Raw genomic sequence first — 17,920 nt, forward strand, 5'->3', positions numbered from 1 at the left:
CAAGGAATTATTAAAAATCCAGTAACTTGTATTTAGTCAAATCATGGTTCTGTTCACTCGGCCCCGATTCGTCGAGGAGCCCATACGGGTAAATATTATATTGCAGCTATTTTGGAGGTGGGTTCTAACATCAACTTTAATCAGACTCTTCGTTTCTATGCTCGCACTCGACCTCAGTATTTTTGGCCTCTAGTCATCGCTTTTGGTAGCGTTCCGTTCGCTGTAGTCTATACTCCACTCCGAAGACACTTTTTGTATCCCGATCACGTCCCGATTCCTTTGGAATATCCCTGTAAGTTGTACCAGGTATCACCTTTGATTTTGTGCTCAGAGTCCTTACCTTCATTGCCAGTACCAAAAGAACGACTTGAGTTGACTGGCTACGATGACGAATAAGTTTTTAGTCCTCTGCGGTCGAGAATCGTTAAAACTTACTGTCGCATAAGGCGCGCATGAGCTTGCTCGTCTCCCTCCTACCATTTTCAAATTTACACCTTCCGAATCCAGATTTGAGCCTTGCAATTTTCATGTCCTTCGAACTGCACATACACAAATCATACTAATCAATATTTTTTGATAATATAATATTGATATTTACTCAGATTAGAAAGCTTTCACAATATTTTTCCAATTCAATCCAGAAATCCCCTGATAACTGCGTGTATCAATCAAAGATAATCTAGTGGCACAAAAAGAATAAACAAAAAGTAAAAAATACAAAAATAAACGCAATAAAACTCCAATAAATAAAACCTCATAAACAACGAGAGCAATTGCAAACTCATATTGCTAATATGTATCCGCCGTACCAGTAGAAAGAGCCTAACGGACAGTTGATGTTTCATCATCATCAAATAAATCACCATCTAAATGCGTATTATCTTCATTTATATCTGATTCAGGATTTTCAGTAATGTTTTGTCGAGGCTTCGAATTATTATGTTCTTGCATCGCCTCCATCGCTGCCTGCATCGCGGCCGCGTCCTCTCTCGCCTGCTGTTCCCTTGCTTGTTGTTCCATCTCGTCGATCCGTCGCTTTACTTCGCCAGCCACTCTCACGCCATCATTAACAAGGCTATCAAACAATTCTCTCAGGGTACCTTTCTGCTGCGACGGGTCTTGGACAGGAGTAAACACGATTGAACTGGCAAAGTCGTGCGCGAAGAATCGTTCTAATGCTTCATCTGCAAGAACTACCATCCTAAAAGTCGGCAGAGTAATGAACAACGGATGTGAAGGATCTAAAGCTGCGTTGGTCTCAAGAGAAAGACCAGAAATATTAATCAGTTGGGCGTTGTCATCAACCAGAGTCTCAGTGTCTCCCGGGGTGGCATATTGGAAAGATCTTTGAATAAATTCGCTCACAGATGCAAGATAATCATACACTGGAAGAGGAGGACTAGGGGATAGTGAGCCATTCGAGCTTGAAGGTCGCGCTAGGGCTTCAGACTCAACTGTCCTGGAAGCATTGCGAAGGTTTTTCGTCAGATAGAGCAAGCCTTCAGACATTTGAAGTATACCTTCTCTATCGACTTTTCCATCACCATCATCATCGTACAATTCAAAGAAATAAGCCATGCTAGCCATGATATCCTCTTGAACAAACGAACCTAATCCTGTAACAACATCCTGCAGAGACAATCCACCTCGGAACTCAGCATCCCATCGATGGAAAACTCTTGACAAAAAATCATGTGGTTCTGAAGCCCAAGAGGCTATACCACTCATAAAAATCTCAAATGAAGCCATATTCATAAGGGTTTTAGTAGGACCAAGTCCAAGTCGGGAGGATTGTAAGGCCTGAAAAAACCGATCATAAATGATGACGAGATCATCATTTGAAAGCTTGCCAGTCTTGTGGAGATTTCTCAGCTGAGTTCGTTTTGCAAATGCTTCAATGCCTTCTAAGACATCGTTCTTGTGCTTTCGCCTCTGATCAATAATGAGCTCATCAGTGATCGAAGAGAATTCCCGTAACGCAACGATCATGAGTTCTTGAAATCGAGTTATTTCACGAATCTTTTCATTTCGCGCAGTAGGCCGCGCAGGCTCATGAAGCTTTGTGAAATAATCCTTCAAAATCGAAATAAACGCACCGTCGTCACTAACGTCCAATAATTCCTCACCATTAATTCTTAAAATTGCTAAACCAACTTGAAATAACACCTTCGGACCCTCCAAGAAAAAAACGTCTAAAATCCGAAAGGCAAACGTAAGAGGCATCGAATTTACATAAAGCGAAAGAAACCAAGGTAACGAGACGACGGAAAGTTGGATATCTGACTTAACAAGATGCTCCCAGAGAGTAGGCATATTTTTCTCAACCAGTGCTTCAAAAACTCGCTGGTCAAGGAGTGTACCATACATGGTTTGTGCATAGTATCCAGGTAGTAAATGGTCGCAAAGCATTGACAGACACCAAAATGCTTGCTCTTCGCTCATATAGCTACCTCAGGTCAGAAAAGCTTGAATCTAATTAGAACTGTATACAATAGATCACTCACATGAGAAGCGCTGCAACAACGATATTCATGGCTTGGCAATAGCCCACCGACTCGTTGCGCCAGCTGTACATAGTCAGAACACGGCGGAGACGTTCAATGCCCTCGTCCGTTTGATAGGCAGGGTACTCCGGAAGCGATCGGTTTAGATCTTTCTCAATCTCTTCAATGGCTAAAGATCTTCGGCCCTCGTGCTCTTTGAGCAGATTTTGATAGACAGACGGGTTAGCCAGACGTAATAACATAGAGCCAGAGGTAAGCTCCCAAAGCTCTCCTCGTAGAACATTAGGCAAGCCGACACGAATAAGTTTTTGAAATGTAGGCAAGCGAATGAGAGTAAGATTGCGGCCATGATCACGAAAATACTCTGCCCAAAGGCGAAGTTTTGTTTTATCTCGTAGCTTCCGAGCATCCCCTGGGTACGAAAAGAGCTGGCCAAGGCCGCCCGAAGGTGCTATGGGGATATTTTCTTTGGGAATACCCCTTCGATCTGCCATCATAAACTCTGAATATAAAGTAGAAAGAAATTCACGCAGCACTCGAAAGTTTGATTTATTTCTCTTCAGATTTTCGATTAATCTCTCGCAGAAGTCTTGAATTTGGCCTCTAAGTCCTATGAACTGAAGGCTAAATTTCTGGCCGTGCAAAGTCTCGATGAGAAGTGCAAAAAGGTATGTTTCAGAAGCCAGTCGCTCAACACGTTTCATAGAAACGAGAGGCATGACGAAGGAGCATGATCTCGGTTCAATGGAATCAAACACGAGATGGTCTTCAGAGAGAAATAGCTGGCCCGGTATGAGTACCGTCGATGCATCGATCGAAAGTTCGACAGAGATAGATGCCTCCAGCGTACTATTCGGTGGTAGACGGTAAGTCTGCTGAAAGATCATATCCTTGGTTAATCCTTGTTCGGATCTTGAAGGATATGACTTCACTATGGAAGCTGCTTTCTTGGAGATTATGCTTAAGAGGGACATAATTAAAGGTGATCTGCTTATGGCGTATTCATTCCAGTCTGTTTGCACCAATCTTTCGATCTATTAGCGACAACTCGAGTCGGCTATAATCTTCTCTGTAAAAACTCCAAATTATGTAATTGAGATTTGTCCTGTAACTCTATGAATAGAGATCACTCTTTCCATAGACGCAAACGGTAGACGTGCTAGCAGCATGCGTACGAGTTTGGCGGTCTAATGTGCACAAACCCCTTCTTATATACTGCTAGAGGGCTGCTTGCAGTCATAGCAATTACTTGTAAGTAAGGCGTTTGTAGAATCTCTGAGCGAGGCTCCTTAAAAACAGGATGGTTTGAAAAACGAACGTGTACAGGAAAGCGAAACTGGAAGAGATTGCCTTAAATCCTGGAAAATGGAATGGCCATGAAGAGAAGCTTGATCATCGATCTATATTACGCACTCAATATTTATTCTACAAATTCATTCGAAAAGCAAGATCTTATTGTCCCAAAAGCTAATACAAATACTATTGCATATCCTTCGCTCGCTACCAGCATATTACTCCATTTAGATCAGAAATTTCTCAAGCGTCTTAAAACGTAACAAGAAGTGCGCCAGACGCTGACTTCATTTGCTTATGCCACTGTTAATCTTGCGATCCGGGCTGCATTCGATAGCCAACGCATAGATTTCATCATTTAAACAACGTAAAACGCTGGAAGGTCATTAACGAAAGAAATAAAAGAGTGAATAGAATTTTACTCGGTGCTGCGGCAACATGTGTACGTTAAGCAAACATAGTTATTGCTTTATGCCTTTAAAAGCCAAACTTATACAGACTTACAGCAGTCTTATGCCTAAGCTATGTGTATCATGAGAAATTATCGAACTTACCTGTTCGGCTCCCGAATAGGTTTTGAGTAGGGCCGAATAGAAGAATTTTGCTTGTTCGCAGCAAAACTATGGCTTCAATCATTTTTTATGAATCTGCAAGAGCGGCTGGTCATAGGCGCTTGGCCGGATTAGCAGAGCCGACATCAACGCAAGTTCGAGGTCTGAAAACTCTGAAAAAAAGTGTCTACGGACCGAGAAGACCTTTAGATCCGGGAAAACACACAATTCCTAGAGCTCAAATGCTCGAATTTTTGGGTCCTAAAGCTTTGAATGGCGATCATTCCTCTAATCCATTTTGTTATTCTCCTTGGAATCAGCAGCCGAAATACCTGCCTCACATGAAAGCTTTGAACCGACGGTTCACTGCTTATGACCTCATGCAAAAGTCGCCGTCAGATCCCTTAGACCAGACTCGAAGTACTCGACTGGCGAATGAAGCTTCACTTTTACCATTTCCAAACAATTCCTACGTGCGCACAGCATTTCAACTTTCGGATTCTCTAAAGCAATCTTTAATTCAAGCTTTTCGGCGAGGCGACAATATTACTTCAATTAGCTCTAAATATGGTGTCAAGAAGGAACGAATTGATGCTATAGTGAGATTGGATGAAATTGAAAAGCAAATGGAGAAAAATGATGAAATTACTCCTGATATGACAAGATTCAGCACCCGCATGTCATTTATGTTTCCGGTAACGGACGCCCGAATGGCAGATCCCGGTTTTCGTGAAAATGATAACTCGCTCGCATTTGAACAGGCTATTACGCGACAACAATATCGTTCAACTCCTTCTAATCTTGATCCTACTGGTGATAGAAACGTAGATGAGTTTACTCCACCTCCTGAAGCCGAAACCTCATTGTTCCATTTATTACCAGAAGGTGTTCCATTTACATCCGCTGATGCGGCGAAACTTTTAGAAGTTGATCTACCTGAAGACTACATTCGAGAGTCGCGTGATCTGAAGTTGCGCAGAGTACTGTCTTTTGATTCGAAGACTGATGTTGACGAAGTTCTGAAGCAATATCATGGTCATGAGATAGCCGTGTCCAAGGAGCCTCGATTTGTATGGACTGCTTCACCCGCTAAGTCAGGTGTAATTGGATATCGCTACGGTAATCTCAAAGATAAAAGACGAAATCGTCCTCGACTTCTATGATCTTATAGGAGGAGCATATTCAGTTGTACATATCTTTATAGTAGTTCTTACTAATATATTTTATTCCAACAATTCTAAGTTATTCGGTCATCTATAGGAATCAAATATCGTGTACGATTCTAGTTCAGCTTGCTTTGCTTATCAGGCTCGGATCTTTGGTCAGATTCTAGTATATTATTGGACTATCTTAAAACTTGTGAAAATAATCTTTCAGTTGTTCGATTTCATTTTTTTCCCATGTAGCAACTTTACCTTGCCACTTCTGTCCTTTCCCTCCTCCTTTTACATTTGTAGCAATCTTTTTTATCTCAACCGAAACTTCGGCAGCTCGTTTGCCGAATATATAAATCGAGCCAGAATTTTTAGGTGTTCCGGAAATCAATAAAATCAAGTCAAAGTTGTTAGACCCTGACTTTTTGCCCAAATCCGCAGCCAAAATGGAAAGATAGTCTGCAGCTTGCGATTCAGAACGATATAGTAATGCCTTTCCCTCTTTAGTGGCTACTTCGATTAAATTAGTGCAATCGATTCGACTGAGCTCCGTCATCCAAAATTTTTCCCTTTTGGCCGATTCCTTATATTGTTGTTCTAATCGACTTGTCTTGCTGATTATCTCTTCTGTTTGACATGACAAGTTAGAATTCAAAGTCCGTGTCAACGAATGCAAACTCTTTTCGTAGCGGCGCACTCTATCTCCAATCAAAAAATAGAGCCTAGAATTCGAGCCTCTTATAACTACCTGGTGTAGCAAAGCAATCGAATTCATTTCTCGTGTATTTCTCAGATGTGTACCGCAGCAAGGATTTGCATCTATATTTCCAATATGCACTACCCGTAACACACCGTTCTGCAAGTCGTAATCGTCCGGTAGCTTATCAGTATTGACCGAATTATCAGTCGGTATTTCTACTGTTATGTCAAGACCGTCCCTGATAATCTGGTTGCACTCATCTTCAACCTCTTCCACTTCTTGGTCAGTAAGCTTCCGCGAAATCTCCACATAAGAAAATTTTGCTCCGAGAGACCAGGCCAGGGTCGGGACATTTCGGTTATCCAAAACGGCAGAGATTAAATGCTGTCCACTGTGTTGCTGCATATGATCAAACCTTCGATTCCAATCCAGCTTCAGAGTCACTCCTGTGCCTGGAGATAGTTCTTTGGTGGTCCGATGTATCGCTGCAAGATGTTTTCTCTGGATATCGAGAACAGGGATTTCCTGGCCTTCCTCAATTATGACCCCACGATCCGACGGTTGTCCTCCTCCTTCTGGAAACAAAATGGTATCATTGAACTCGACTTCGAACAGAGAAGCATTTTTTGTGTCATTTGGGTCTGATTTGGCTTCTTTCACGTCTCTCTCAGTCAACTCAGTGCAGCTAACCACTATTGCATCCAGCGACTTCAGATAGGAATTAACCTGACAAGCTAATGCTCCTACCACTTTTGAACGGCCTGACATTAGGAAAGATTTAGAACTTTTGAGCAGGTTCTTGAAATGTAGAATTAGAATTGTCCTGATATCGAAGTCCTCATTCTTTATCTCCCACTCATGATATTTGAATCAAGGGTCTTGAAACACGATAGCTATCCAAAAGCACTAATACAAGCTTAAGGAACAAGAAGAATGGATGAGATATCGACATGTTAAATGAATAATTTTGATGAAGATTAATTACAACTGCAAAGACAGCTTTACGAGAAATCTTCTTTTAGTGACAGCGGAAGGTTTTGATTTTACTATCACATCGACTACTTTCCAAATCAATGAGAATTAATTAATCAATAGCATCCACAATGCTTAAATATTACAATAAAAACTGAAATAGTACACGAACATAGACGTTCAAGCAAGAGATTTGCTAACCTCTTCTTCAATGAGCTTCTCCTTTGCAATCTCTTCCTCATCTTCGTCCTCATCCGAAAGCCAACCAGGGCAACGGGCAACTGCCTTTTCCCATAACTTATACATCTTCTGTCTCTTCTTATCCGGGATACTCGAAGTGAAGGTGAATTCATCCTCTGCATTGACTTCAGCGAGGCCATCAAGACCACTCCAAACACCAATTGCTATTCCAGCAGCAATCGCAGCACCAAGAGCAGTAGTTTCACGATACTTAGGACGTACAACGTCAATACCAATGATATCGGCCTGAATTTGCATACAGATATCAGAGTTGCTCATGCCACCATCTACCTTGAGGGCTTTGAGAGGATGACCAGAATCTTTTTGCATAGCTTCGAGAACAGCACGAGTTTGGAAGCACGGCGATTCAATAGTAGCACGAGCAATGTGATTACGTGTGGTATAATTTGTAATACCGTAAATAGTTCCTTGAGCATCATCAATCCAATAAGGAGCAAATAAGCCAGAGAAAGCGGTGACAAAAACAACTCCACCAGCGTCAGGGACTTCGGAAGCAAGCACTCCAACCTCTTCAGCTTTGGTGATCATCTTCAAATTATCTCGCAGAAACTGCACAGCAGATCCACCAACTGCGATAGAACCTTCCAAAGCATAAACTGGCTTCAAGCCCTTGAAATCATAAGCAACAGTGGTCAATAATCCATTCTTGGAGAATACAGGAGAATGTCCCGTGTTATACAAGAGAAAGAGTCCAGTACCGTAAGTGTTTTTGGCCATTCCCGTAGTAAATGCTTTTTGACCAACTAACGCAGCAGACTGATCGCCCAAGCACGAAGTGATCTTAACACCGGCCAATACATTGATGCCTTCCGCAATTGCTCCAAAAGCTTCATCATCAGCGGATCGGACAATTTCAGGCAACTGCACTCCAGTTTCTATGCCAAAAAACTTCAACATTGAGTCATCATATTTAATATTGGCAATGTCCAAGAACATAGTACGCGATGCATTGGTTGAGTCAGTAACAAATTTCTTTTTGCCAGTCAAGTTGTAAATAAGCCAGGTGTCGACTGTTCCAAAGCAAAGAGTACCCTTCTTTTTGGCTTCAGCTACTTCAGGAATGTTCTGAATGAGCCACACTAACTTAAGAGCTGAGGGATAAGTGGAGATAGGCAATCCCGTCAAGCCAGGAACCTTTTCAGCACCTTCCTTCTGCTTGAAGGCATGCACTAATCGAGCGGTTCGTGTATCAGGCCACGCAATGGCGTTGTATAGAGGCTTTCCAGTCTCGGAATCCCAGACAACCTAGAGAATCATTAGACTTCTGTGTTACTGATTGCATCCCGAATTTGCTAAACTTACCGTAGTCTCGCGCTGGTTGGTGATACCAATAGCTTTAATGGACTCGGCTTTATAACCATTGGAAACAAATTTCTCAACAGCTCCGTTAATGCAGGTATTGGCAGAAGCAATAATTTCAGCAGGACTCTGCTCATGCCATCTGGACAAATATGTCAATACATTGAGGAACATAAAAAAGTTTGACACGTGCTTACCCCGCTTCAGGATACTTCTGAGCAAATTCGATTTGATGAACGGCACAAGGTCTTCCCTTGATATCAAAGATGATAAATCTAAGCCACAGTCAGTAACAAGAAGGTGCTAGGAATTGAGCATGAATGCGAACGGGCCGACTAGAATTGTACGGCAGCTCAAGAAGGGGAAAAATGCAAGCTTCAGTTCAAATTCGTGAGAAAACATATTTACCTAGTGGAAGTCGTGCCAGTATCTAAGGCACCAATGAAAGATTCAGAAGCCATTTTAAATATAAAGATATTTCAAAAAAGAATGTATGGAAGCAAGTGAAATTGAGAAGACAAGAAAATACTAAGGTGATGGAAGAGGAGGAAGACAGTGCGGGGAGAAGAGTAGAAGTAGCATCCCCGGACTGAGTCTAGATAGACCAAGACCTAGTTCGGCCCAAAATGGCTGCAAAAACTTTAACTTTAAATTTTGCCCTGATTCATGCCTGTCATTGGCTGAACAATAGATGCAGTCAGAATTCCGGCGGAACCGGAAGGCGCTGGAACCGGAAGGCGGGGAGTCGGAAAGTGGGGGCCGGAAGGCGGGGTTTAAAAGAGCGGGGACGTATCGGAGAGCGGGGTCGGAATGCACAGTTTTGCATGGGCCAGGACATCGGAATGAACTAGAGTCGGAATGATTACGCAGAAATAGAGCGGAAGGACTATCTCCTTTCGGTACAGACACTTCGAGATTTACCTCTTCTAATCAGGAGATTATTTGTAGGTATGCTTAATGCTACAGTTCGAAAGTAGCTGAATAAGTAAACCCGATCGCGATTTGTTCCAGATTCTACCGGCCGAGTTTGTATCTCCGCTGAACTTTATTTCCCCAGCTTGCTCTCGACATTTATTAAATCCATCCAGGCACTAGCAGTCGGTATTCTTATAATCCTTTGTTATATTTAAATCCTGTAGATGGTAGTCTTAGCTGAAGCTGGTATGTTCATTATTTCAAGTGTATTGTCGTACTTCGATTGGTAGATTTGAAAAATTCTCGTTCATGTGCAAAAAAATCAGGTTATATACGGCTAGTCAATTTTGAGAAGGCGGTTTTTCTGACATTGTAAGGGGCTTTCGAGCTAATGACTCCACAAATCTCCGCAATCTGTCAGACCTCTTTTCTGGGGTGACCCTGAAATTTTGCCGTTCGGAATTGATCGGGCAAAGTATGCCTACACATATAGCTTCCGATCGCTGTTTGCTTTTGATAAATCAGTATGAAGAACTTTTTAAGACTAGCCATTGGTTTAATCTAAACTCAATAGGAGTATCAGTTCATATTAGAGCCCAGTCTCATCAAAGTTTTGGAAGGTCTGGATATTTAAAGGCTGTGAGGGTTCTGAATCTGTTTATTGATTACACCTCCGACCATTTCGCTATTAGATGTGCCGAACTTGTTTAGGAGTACTTCAAGTAGATAGTCAAATCAATACATCAAGACTTTTTTTTCGATATTCCTTATTTAAAGTGGATTTAGAAGTGATAAGTTTGTTTGAATAGACAGAATCAAATCGGCTTGGAATTAATGATTTGATGCTGTGTTTTTGAATTGGGCCTATGATAATGTCTACAAGCTCTCTTCAGATTCTCAGATAGTCAAAATCGTGTATTAGTAGCCGTAGAGTAGGTATTTTGCCTCAAGTAACTTTGAACTGTTTCTAATGTATCATATTTACGTTGTATTCGGATTTTCGATTCCGAGATCTGCAGATCTGCAACTGAATTAATCATTTAACTGATAAAAGTGGTCTTTCATAGCTTCTCTTTACATTTTGTGCTCAAGAAGACTTCATTGGAGAGATTTAAGCAAAACATGAAAAATTAATCAGCGCATCTTTTACTATTATTGTGTATGAAGCTGCGTTTTAGCGGTATTTGCAATTTTCTGATCCTTCAACTGATTCCTAGGAGAGAACGCAAAGTCATATGATCTATTTGAAACTTCAAGTTGCGAAGCATTATGACTTACACTATCATTTAATCTCTGATTATTTTAAAATACAGCAGTTCTTATTACATGTTTGAAAAAGAAGATTGTAGTCTGGAGACTGCTTTGATTTAGCTTGCACTCCAGCCAAAGACAAACTATCCAGCGCTTGAGAAGAGGCCTTGTAAATTTTGCAAATCTACATAATTGAAGAGAACTTGAGTACCAAAGATTGCAGCTTATGAGTACGACACTTTTAATGTTTGTAAGAGATTTTAGTAGTGTGTATCGGAATTCAAATAATTCTACTTGAGAGTTTCTTAAGATGCTGGTCTACATGAGCAGCTGAAATAGGTTTTTCCATGCTGACTGCCTGACGGAGCACTCTGAACATGCCACAAAGAACAGAACATATTCACTAGCTTTGTTTCCTAGTATAAACTTCTTTTATAATCGCATCATTTGCTTCAGATGAGATTAACTACTGCCAAATTAATATTAATCAGTAATCGGATAAACAATATCATTTCTGGCAAGTACATCAGATGGACTACATCTGAGTGGTCAATTCTATTTTTCACTGTCTGACAAAGATCGTTTCTACATAACATTGAAATAAAAGTATTCGATCATTTTTCTACAAAGGAATCCTAACAATGTTCTAGTTCCTCAACTGGGAAAGCAGTTGAGGTGATTTTGAGTTATTAACGGAGAGAAAAAAATTTATCTAAGGCAATGAGCCCTGATATAACTATATTAGGTCATATGAATAAGAAGGCGATTTAAATGGTCTTGTAACATTAGATTTCTACATCTGTTGAAACCAAACTACAAGAAAAAATTGTTCATATCCGATACCAAATCATGAAAAGTCCTCGAACTTGCAGAACCCTTAGCAATATTGAAAGCTACCCCTGAAAAATTTATGATAAGTCCCAATTATATACCTGGGAAAGAAGGAAGATATTTACTCTTTCGGTGAATACTTATACATGATGGATCGCGCTCAAGAATATGATAGTGACTCTGCGGAGTCGGATGAATATGAGAATTTAGAGTCTAGGGTGGAAGGAAAAACTGAAGTTTTATTGGGTTATCCTGATGAGTTGGCTGATCAGACGGCCACGGCGTTTGACACCCGAATAGGCGGCTACCCGGTAATATTCATCGACCGAAACTTTACGATGATTTTTCTAACATTCAATAGATTTGGGCAATACCAGATTGCCCTCCGAGTTTATCTCTCGCTTTGTGTGCAAATTGCCACGGCTTGATGTCACTATTTGTCCAAGCAAATGCATCTCTGGAAGGCACACTTTATGATAGAGTGATCTATGTATTTGGATGTCTTAAACCTGCTTGCCGTCGCCGTCCAGGATCAGTGCGTGCATTCAGATCGATTTTTTACAAACTTAGCAACATGGTGCAATCTGATATTATCAAGCCGGATACCTCGCAAGTAACGAGCCAATGTGTTCAACGACCAAGCTCAAGCAGTAGCTCAATGCATAACCCAGTTTTAACTGCTGACTTAGGTAATGCTATATTTGGAGAAGGATTTGGAACAAATGCAATCGCTCTTCCGGAAGCCAAACAAGTTTCTGGCAAGTCTGATACTAAATTACAACAGGATAGTATCGCGGACGTGACAGAAAAGCTTAGGTCAACTTTCATACATCTACCCGAGTTGCCTATCTCTCCATGGCCAACTCTGACAAATACTTCACATTTCAAATCATATTTTCTTTATGTCGAAAATGAGTATCTTTCGAAAGTTGAAAATCTTGATTTATCACAGCGCATCCAAATCGTGGATACCAATGACCAGTCAATTGGAACAGAGTCGTCTTCTATCGAAGCCCTCCCAGAATCGGATGCTGGAATTTTGGATATCACATTCCAAAAGTTTGCCGATACAGTAGCCATGAATCCGGAGCAGGTAATTCGATATCAACGAAAGGGATCGCCTCTATTTTATTCGTCAACTGATGGAACCTATCGGAAATTATGTAGAAGCAATAGCAAATATGATAGTTCAAATATTCCATCATGTCCGTTATGTCACGCTGAAAGAATCTTTGAGCTGCAATTAATGCCCTATTTGATTCAGATTTTGGAAGAAGACCAAGCAGATATTGAAAATGGCATGGAATGGGGCACTATATTAGTGGCTACTTGTGAAGCAGATTGCACTCCTCAATTTGATAACGAGCAAGATGTTTGGTATATGGAGGAATGGGTCGGTGTACAGTGGGAAGAAAAATCTTAGTCTATTGTTATATGCAATAAATATGTACAGTAGTTAATCTTCGTAAGTTTCTTTAACTGAGAAAAAGTTTAAAATATCTCCTTCTTTAAATTCAGTCCAGCCCTTAAGAGTAAGACCACATTCGCTTCCAGTACCAACTTCCTCAGCTTCCGATTTTCCTTGTTTTAAAGTCTCAAGAGTACCTTCGTAAACAATGGATCCCGATCGGACAAGCTCGACCGTATAGGTTTTTCGAATGTTACCGGAATTTATTCGACAACCGGCTACCTGCATCGTTTGCCCTGATTTCAAAGAAATCTTGAAGATGGAACGAACTTCTGCAGCACCAACTTGCTCCTTTGTTATAATAGGGCCCGCAGCCTTTTGTAGCGTTTCGGTCACATAATTTATGAGACGATAGATTACTTTATGTGATGCAATAGTAACTCCCGCGCGCTGAGCCTTCCCTGCAATAGCATTATCTACTTTGACATTAAAACACAATATTGTAGCTCCTGAAATTTCTGCAAGAGCAAGATCAGAATCCGTAGGAGAGCCAATGGGTGTTTCCGATTTTATGATTCGACAGTAGGCATGGCGACAATTGAGATTAGATATAGAATCCTCAACAGCTTCAAGTGATCCTGTGACGTCAGCTTTCACGATAAATGCACAAATGACTTTGTCCTTGTCCTTTTCAGCGTTCACATCAACGTATGATTTTTGTACAGGAGCTGCTATACGTCCCCACGATCTGTGAGCTTGTTTCTTAATGCGCCTTATTTCTCTCATTTTTTCTCGAGACTCTAAATATTCGTTCCGAGAAGCTAAGCGACTTTCGTTTATAACTGAAAGCTGATTTACTGCCTCGGCATTCTTCATGCGTTCAAGCCGGCCATCTGTGACAGTTTTAGCATGCTGCTCATTTGATGCTTGCAGCATTTCATCACCAGCCTCAGGTAAAGCTTTCCAGCCATCTATCTCGACAGGCTGACCAGGTTTAGCTGCTTTGATTTGTTTACCAAATTCATCTCGTAAACTTCGGACTTTAGCGAATGTCACGCCAGCAACAACAGACATTCCAGGTTTTAAGGTCCCTCGTCGAATGACAACCGTTGCAACAAAACCGCGTCCTTTCTTCAACTCAGATTCAACAATCCAGCCTTCACAGGGATCTTCATATTCAGCTCGAATGTCGAGCATCTCTGCTAGAGTGATGATTGCCTCTTCTAAGTCTGGCATTCCTTGGCCAGTTAAGCCAGATACTGGAATGGCCTGTATATCACCTCCAAATTGCTCAACAAAAATTCCGTGCTCAGATAAATCTCTGCAGACCGTCTCCGGATTTGCTTCAGGTTTATCTATCTTATTTATAGCCACTATCAGAGGTACTGCAGCCGAGTTTGCATGCTTAATAGCTTCAATTGTCTGAGGCATCACTGAATCATCTGCTGCTACTACTAGAACAACGATATCCGTGATATTTGCTCCTCTTTGCCGCATCTTCAAGAATGCCGCATGACCAGGAGTGTCCAAAAAAGTTATTCGTTGTCCAGTAGACAGGGGAACAGAAAATGCACCTATATGCTGAGTAATTCCTCCTGATTCTGACTGAACAATTGAGGATTTCCGTAAAAAATCAAGAATTGTGGTTTTTCCGTGGTCAACATGGCCCATGATTGTTACGAACGGAGGACGTAGAGGGACAGTGGAAAGATCACTAGGAGGTGGAGCTGCGACAATGTCCTCGAAACTTGACTCTGACGATTCTAATCCAAATTCCAATAAAATTGAACTGGCTGTTTCAAAATCGAAAACTAATCTGGCGTCAAACTCGTTCAATGCACGGAGTCTATATATCGTTACTTACTATGATCATAAGAAAGATTTTCGAATCCTAGGTCCACAAGGGCGTCTAGAAATTCAGCCGGCTTGATATCCAGGTATTGAGCCAAATTTGATAGCGAGATGAATGCTGGAAGTTTCGGCACGGAAGGAACCACGGAATCGACGATTTTTTCTGACTTTGTTCTGGCAGATTGAGGTGACTCTGTCTGCGAAACTTTGGGCTGCAGATTTTTTGTCGGTGCCCTTTCTGGCTGTCGTCCATTCTTGCTCTTGTTTTTTCGTGGAGTTTGTTTGGAGGTATTCGAGCCATATTCTACAGAAATATTTGACCATTTGAAGCCATTATCGTTAAGAGCCTGACGAGTATAAGAAAGAAATCTTATAGCAGCGGGCCCAGAATGTTTGACGCTGGCCGCTGTACCAAAACATCTCACACTTGACCGAAATGCATATAGACAACAACGAGACATAGACACTAAACTTCTAAATGAATTTAGAATATTCTCTCTCAATGTTAAAATTGCAAATTTGTCAAGATTTTGTCGAGGACTTGATGAGCAGAATATCGTTCAAATGTTCCCAGCAAGCTTTAACCGGCCTTCGCCCTGCACAAGACTCGGTAAACGTTTGCATTTATGCTGGATATGCGAAAGAACTCCCAACGGCTCTAGAAAAAAAATTATACAGAAAAGCAGGTTGAGTGGGATTTCCGTCTTCCCTCGGTAAATCTTTAGTTGATCAGCAGTGTTAGAGCATCAACGTTATAAATTTCTACAAGATGAGAATTAAAAAGAAGCATCAGGCCGGTGCGGCAAAGAATTATATTACTCGAACTCAAGCGATTAAAAAGCTTCAGCTGTCGCTAGCCGATTTTAGGTAAGCTGCATTTAAAAATATCAGGGTTTTCTTAGACCAGTAGTTAACAGTACTAGACGTATCTGCATTTTCAAAGGTATATATCCTCGAGCTCCTCGTAATTCAAAGAAGGCAAACAAGGGTTCTACTGCTCCCACCACATTTTACTATACGAAAGATATACAGTATTTGTTGCACGAGCCTATTATCGAAAAGTTCCGCGAGCACAAAATCTTCGCTAGAAAGCTTTCAAGAGCTCTCGGTCGTGGCGACATTTCCGATGCTAAAAGATTGGATGACAATCACCCTCGGTATACTCTAGACAGAGTAATAAAGGAGCGCTATCCGACTTTTCTTGATACTCTTCGTGACTTGGATGATGCTCTTAGCATGCTCTTCCTTTTTGCTACCATGCCAGCAACTGACAAGGTGTCAGCCAGGATCACTGCAGACGCTGAAACGTTATGCAATCAATGGATGGCGTATGTTGCACGTGAAAAGGCTCTCAAAAAAGCATTTGTTAGCATTAAAGGAATTTATTATGAAGCGAATATTCGAGGTCAAGAGATCATTTGGCTTGTCCCATTCAAGTTTCCTCAAAACATTCCGGCAGATGTCGATTTCCGGATAATGCTTACTTTCTTGGAACTTTACACTACTCTATTACGTTTTATTCTGTTCAAACTTTATACTGATGCTAATCTTGTCTATCCGCCTAAAATAGATGAGATCAAAGAACAGGGAGTTGGTGGATTGTCTACTTATATTCTTGAAAGCACGTCGCAAAGTTCTCTGGGTTTGCTTAATGACTTTAAAATTGAGAAATCAGAAATTCCTGTTATATCTGAAGAGCAAATGGCCTCTCGTGCTCTAACTCTCCCTGCACTAATTGCCAAGTCTAACGCAATCTCACCTGCTTCTACCGATGAGGAAGGACTAGGCCGACTTAATGAGGCTGATGAAGCGGTTAATGACGGCTCATTAGATACATTCACCGCTTTACCTTCCACTGATACAGTCATTTCAGATATTCTGCCACAGCCAGATACCAAATCTTTGGATGAAAAACGTCAGTCTCTTTATTCCTCGTTCGTTTTCCTACTCGGTCGTGAGGTTCCACTGGAAATCTTGGAATTTATCATTTTATCTCTGGGAGGAAAAGTATATTCTGAAGCTTCTTTTGATTCGTATTTAGGGAACGATTCAGTCTCGGACATTGAGTTGACTACTCGACGGGCGGACATCGACAAAATTTTATCAAGTGTAACACACCAGATTAGCGATAGGCCATCATTAACTAGTCGAGTTCCAGGTAGAACCTATATCCAGCCACAGTGGGTTTTTGATTCGTTGAATAAAGGATCTCTTGTTCCTGTTGCAGAATATGAAATCGGTGCAACTTTACCTCCTCACCTTTCCCCTTGGGGTGATGGAGCAGGGTATAATCCGGAGGAAAGTCTTGAGAGGGTTGCCAGTGATGACGAAGACGAAGATGTTCATATTTCAGAAAACGAAGGCGAGTCGGAAGAAGAAAAGGAAGCGGCAGCAACGGCTGCAGTTGATGAGGAAAATGAAGACTCGGATTCTGATGTTGACTCGGAGTTACAGGAGCACCAGCGTGAGCTTGAAGCTGAAGCAAGCGGAATAAAATTTTCTTCCACCACCTCGGCATCGAAGAAGCGGAAACGAGCAGCAAATTCCACGACCAGCGAGGCTAAGGAGGCTGCTGAGGTCAAAGAACTTCGCAAGATTATGATGACGAACAAACAGAAGAAACTTTATAACCAAATGCAATATGGAATTAATAAGAAAGAACAGCGGAAAGAACAACTAATTTCAAAGAGAAGAAAGATTGAATCTTCTAAATTAAAGACCAAGCAGAATCTAAACTCGCAAAAGCAGGGTGGAAAGGGAAAGAAGTAGAATTTTGTCACTATCTGTTTTTGGTTGTTCATAATACGTAAATTTATGTTTTCTGTACTTAGCAATAGAAGTTTATACTAGTTTGACTTTTCATCACCGGAGTAAAATTAAACAATTCTAATAGACAATCAAAAAATTACATCAATAGCAATCATGCAGAA

The 17,920-nt window shown here is 41.2% G+C and overlaps 8 protein-coding genes across 8 annotated transcripts; 4 read left to right on the forward strand and 4 right to left on the reverse strand.

The window, feature by feature from the left end:
* Window positions 1–43: 43 nt before the first annotated feature.
* Window positions 44–396, forward strand: V1516DRAFT_665833 (uncharacterized protein; the record flags this gene model as incomplete). The annotated part of the gene is made up of 2 exons (XM_066920701.1): window positions 44–88; window positions 145–396. 2 exons carry the CDS (start codon window positions 44–46, stop codon window positions 394–396), a joined length of 297 nt encoding a protein of 98 aa, XP_066775521.1.
* Window positions 397–573: 177 nt separating this feature from the next.
* V1516DRAFT_641310 (rab-GTPase-TBC domain-containing protein) lies at window positions 574–3,630 on the reverse strand. The gene is made up of 2 exons (XM_066920104.1): window positions 2,505–3,630; window positions 574–2,446 (listed from the first exon to the last, which is right to left on the reverse strand). The coding sequence occupies exons 1-2, from the start codon at window positions 3,476–3,478 to the stop codon at window positions 823–825; spliced, it is 2,598 nt and encodes an 865-aa protein (XP_066775522.1). The 5' UTR covers window positions 3,479–3,630; the 3' UTR covers window positions 574–822.
* Window positions 3,631–4,285: 655 nt separating this feature from the next.
* Window positions 4,286–5,691, forward strand: V1516DRAFT_679503 (mitochondrial 37S ribosomal protein mS45). Its single transcript, XM_066922940.1, has one exon. It carries the CDS (start codon window positions 4,420–4,422, stop codon window positions 5,509–5,511), a length of 1,092 nt encoding a protein of 363 aa, XP_066775523.1. The 5' UTR covers window positions 4,286–4,419; the 3' UTR covers window positions 5,512–5,691.
* V1516DRAFT_679504 (Threonyl/alanyl tRNA synthetase) lies at window positions 5,557–7,021 on the reverse strand. The gene has a single exon (XM_066922941.1). It carries the CDS (start codon window positions 6,968–6,970, stop codon window positions 5,699–5,701), a length of 1,272 nt encoding a protein of 423 aa, XP_066775524.1. The 5' UTR covers window positions 6,971–7,021; the 3' UTR covers window positions 5,557–5,698.
* V1516DRAFT_679505 (uncharacterized protein) lies at window positions 7,022–9,348 on the reverse strand. The gene is made up of 4 exons (XM_066922942.1): window positions 9,143–9,348; window positions 8,932–9,009; window positions 8,738–8,876; window positions 7,022–8,680 (listed from the first exon to the last, which is right to left on the reverse strand). Exons 1-4 carry the CDS (start codon window positions 9,193–9,195, stop codon window positions 7,355–7,357), a joined length of 1,596 nt encoding a protein of 531 aa, XP_066775525.1. The 5' UTR covers window positions 9,196–9,348; the 3' UTR covers window positions 7,022–7,354.
* A 2,519-nt stretch (window positions 9,349–11,867) lies between these two features.
* On the forward strand, window positions 11,868–13,231 carry V1516DRAFT_679509 (programmed cell death protein 2). The gene is made up of 2 exons (XM_066922943.1): window positions 11,868–12,042; window positions 12,093–13,231. The coding sequence occupies exons 1-2, from the start codon at window positions 11,878–11,880 to the stop codon at window positions 13,152–13,154; spliced, it is 1,227 nt and encodes a 408-aa protein (XP_066775526.1). The 5' UTR covers window positions 11,868–11,877; the 3' UTR covers window positions 13,155–13,231.
* Window positions 13,031–15,557, reverse strand: V1516DRAFT_679511 (uncharacterized protein). Its single transcript, XM_066922944.1, has 2 exons — window positions 15,004–15,557; window positions 13,031–14,950 (listed from the first exon to the last, which is right to left on the reverse strand). Exons 1-2 carry the CDS (start codon window positions 15,449–15,451, stop codon window positions 13,188–13,190), a joined length of 2,211 nt encoding a protein of 736 aa, XP_066775527.1. The 5' UTR covers window positions 15,452–15,557; the 3' UTR covers window positions 13,031–13,187.
* A 73-nt stretch (window positions 15,558–15,630) lies between these two features.
* On the forward strand, window positions 15,631–17,852 carry V1516DRAFT_654704 (Pescadillo N-terminus-domain-containing protein). Its single transcript, XM_066920307.1, has 2 exons — window positions 15,631–15,857; window positions 15,914–17,852. The coding sequence occupies exons 1-2, from the start codon at window positions 15,760–15,762 to the stop codon at window positions 17,757–17,759; spliced, it is 1,944 nt and encodes a 647-aa protein (XP_066775528.1). The 5' UTR covers window positions 15,631–15,759; the 3' UTR covers window positions 17,760–17,852.
* The last annotated feature ends 68 nt before the right edge of the window (window positions 17,853–17,920 follow it).

The sequence above is a fragment of the Lipomyces oligophaga genome (genome assembly GCF_038497815.1).
Source record: "Lipomyces oligophaga strain CBS 7107 unplaced genomic scaffold V1516scaffold_7, whole genome shotgun sequence".
Taxonomy (NCBI): domain Eukaryota; kingdom Fungi; phylum Ascomycota; class Lipomycetes; order Lipomycetales; family Lipomycetaceae; genus Lipomyces; species [Lipomyces] oligophaga.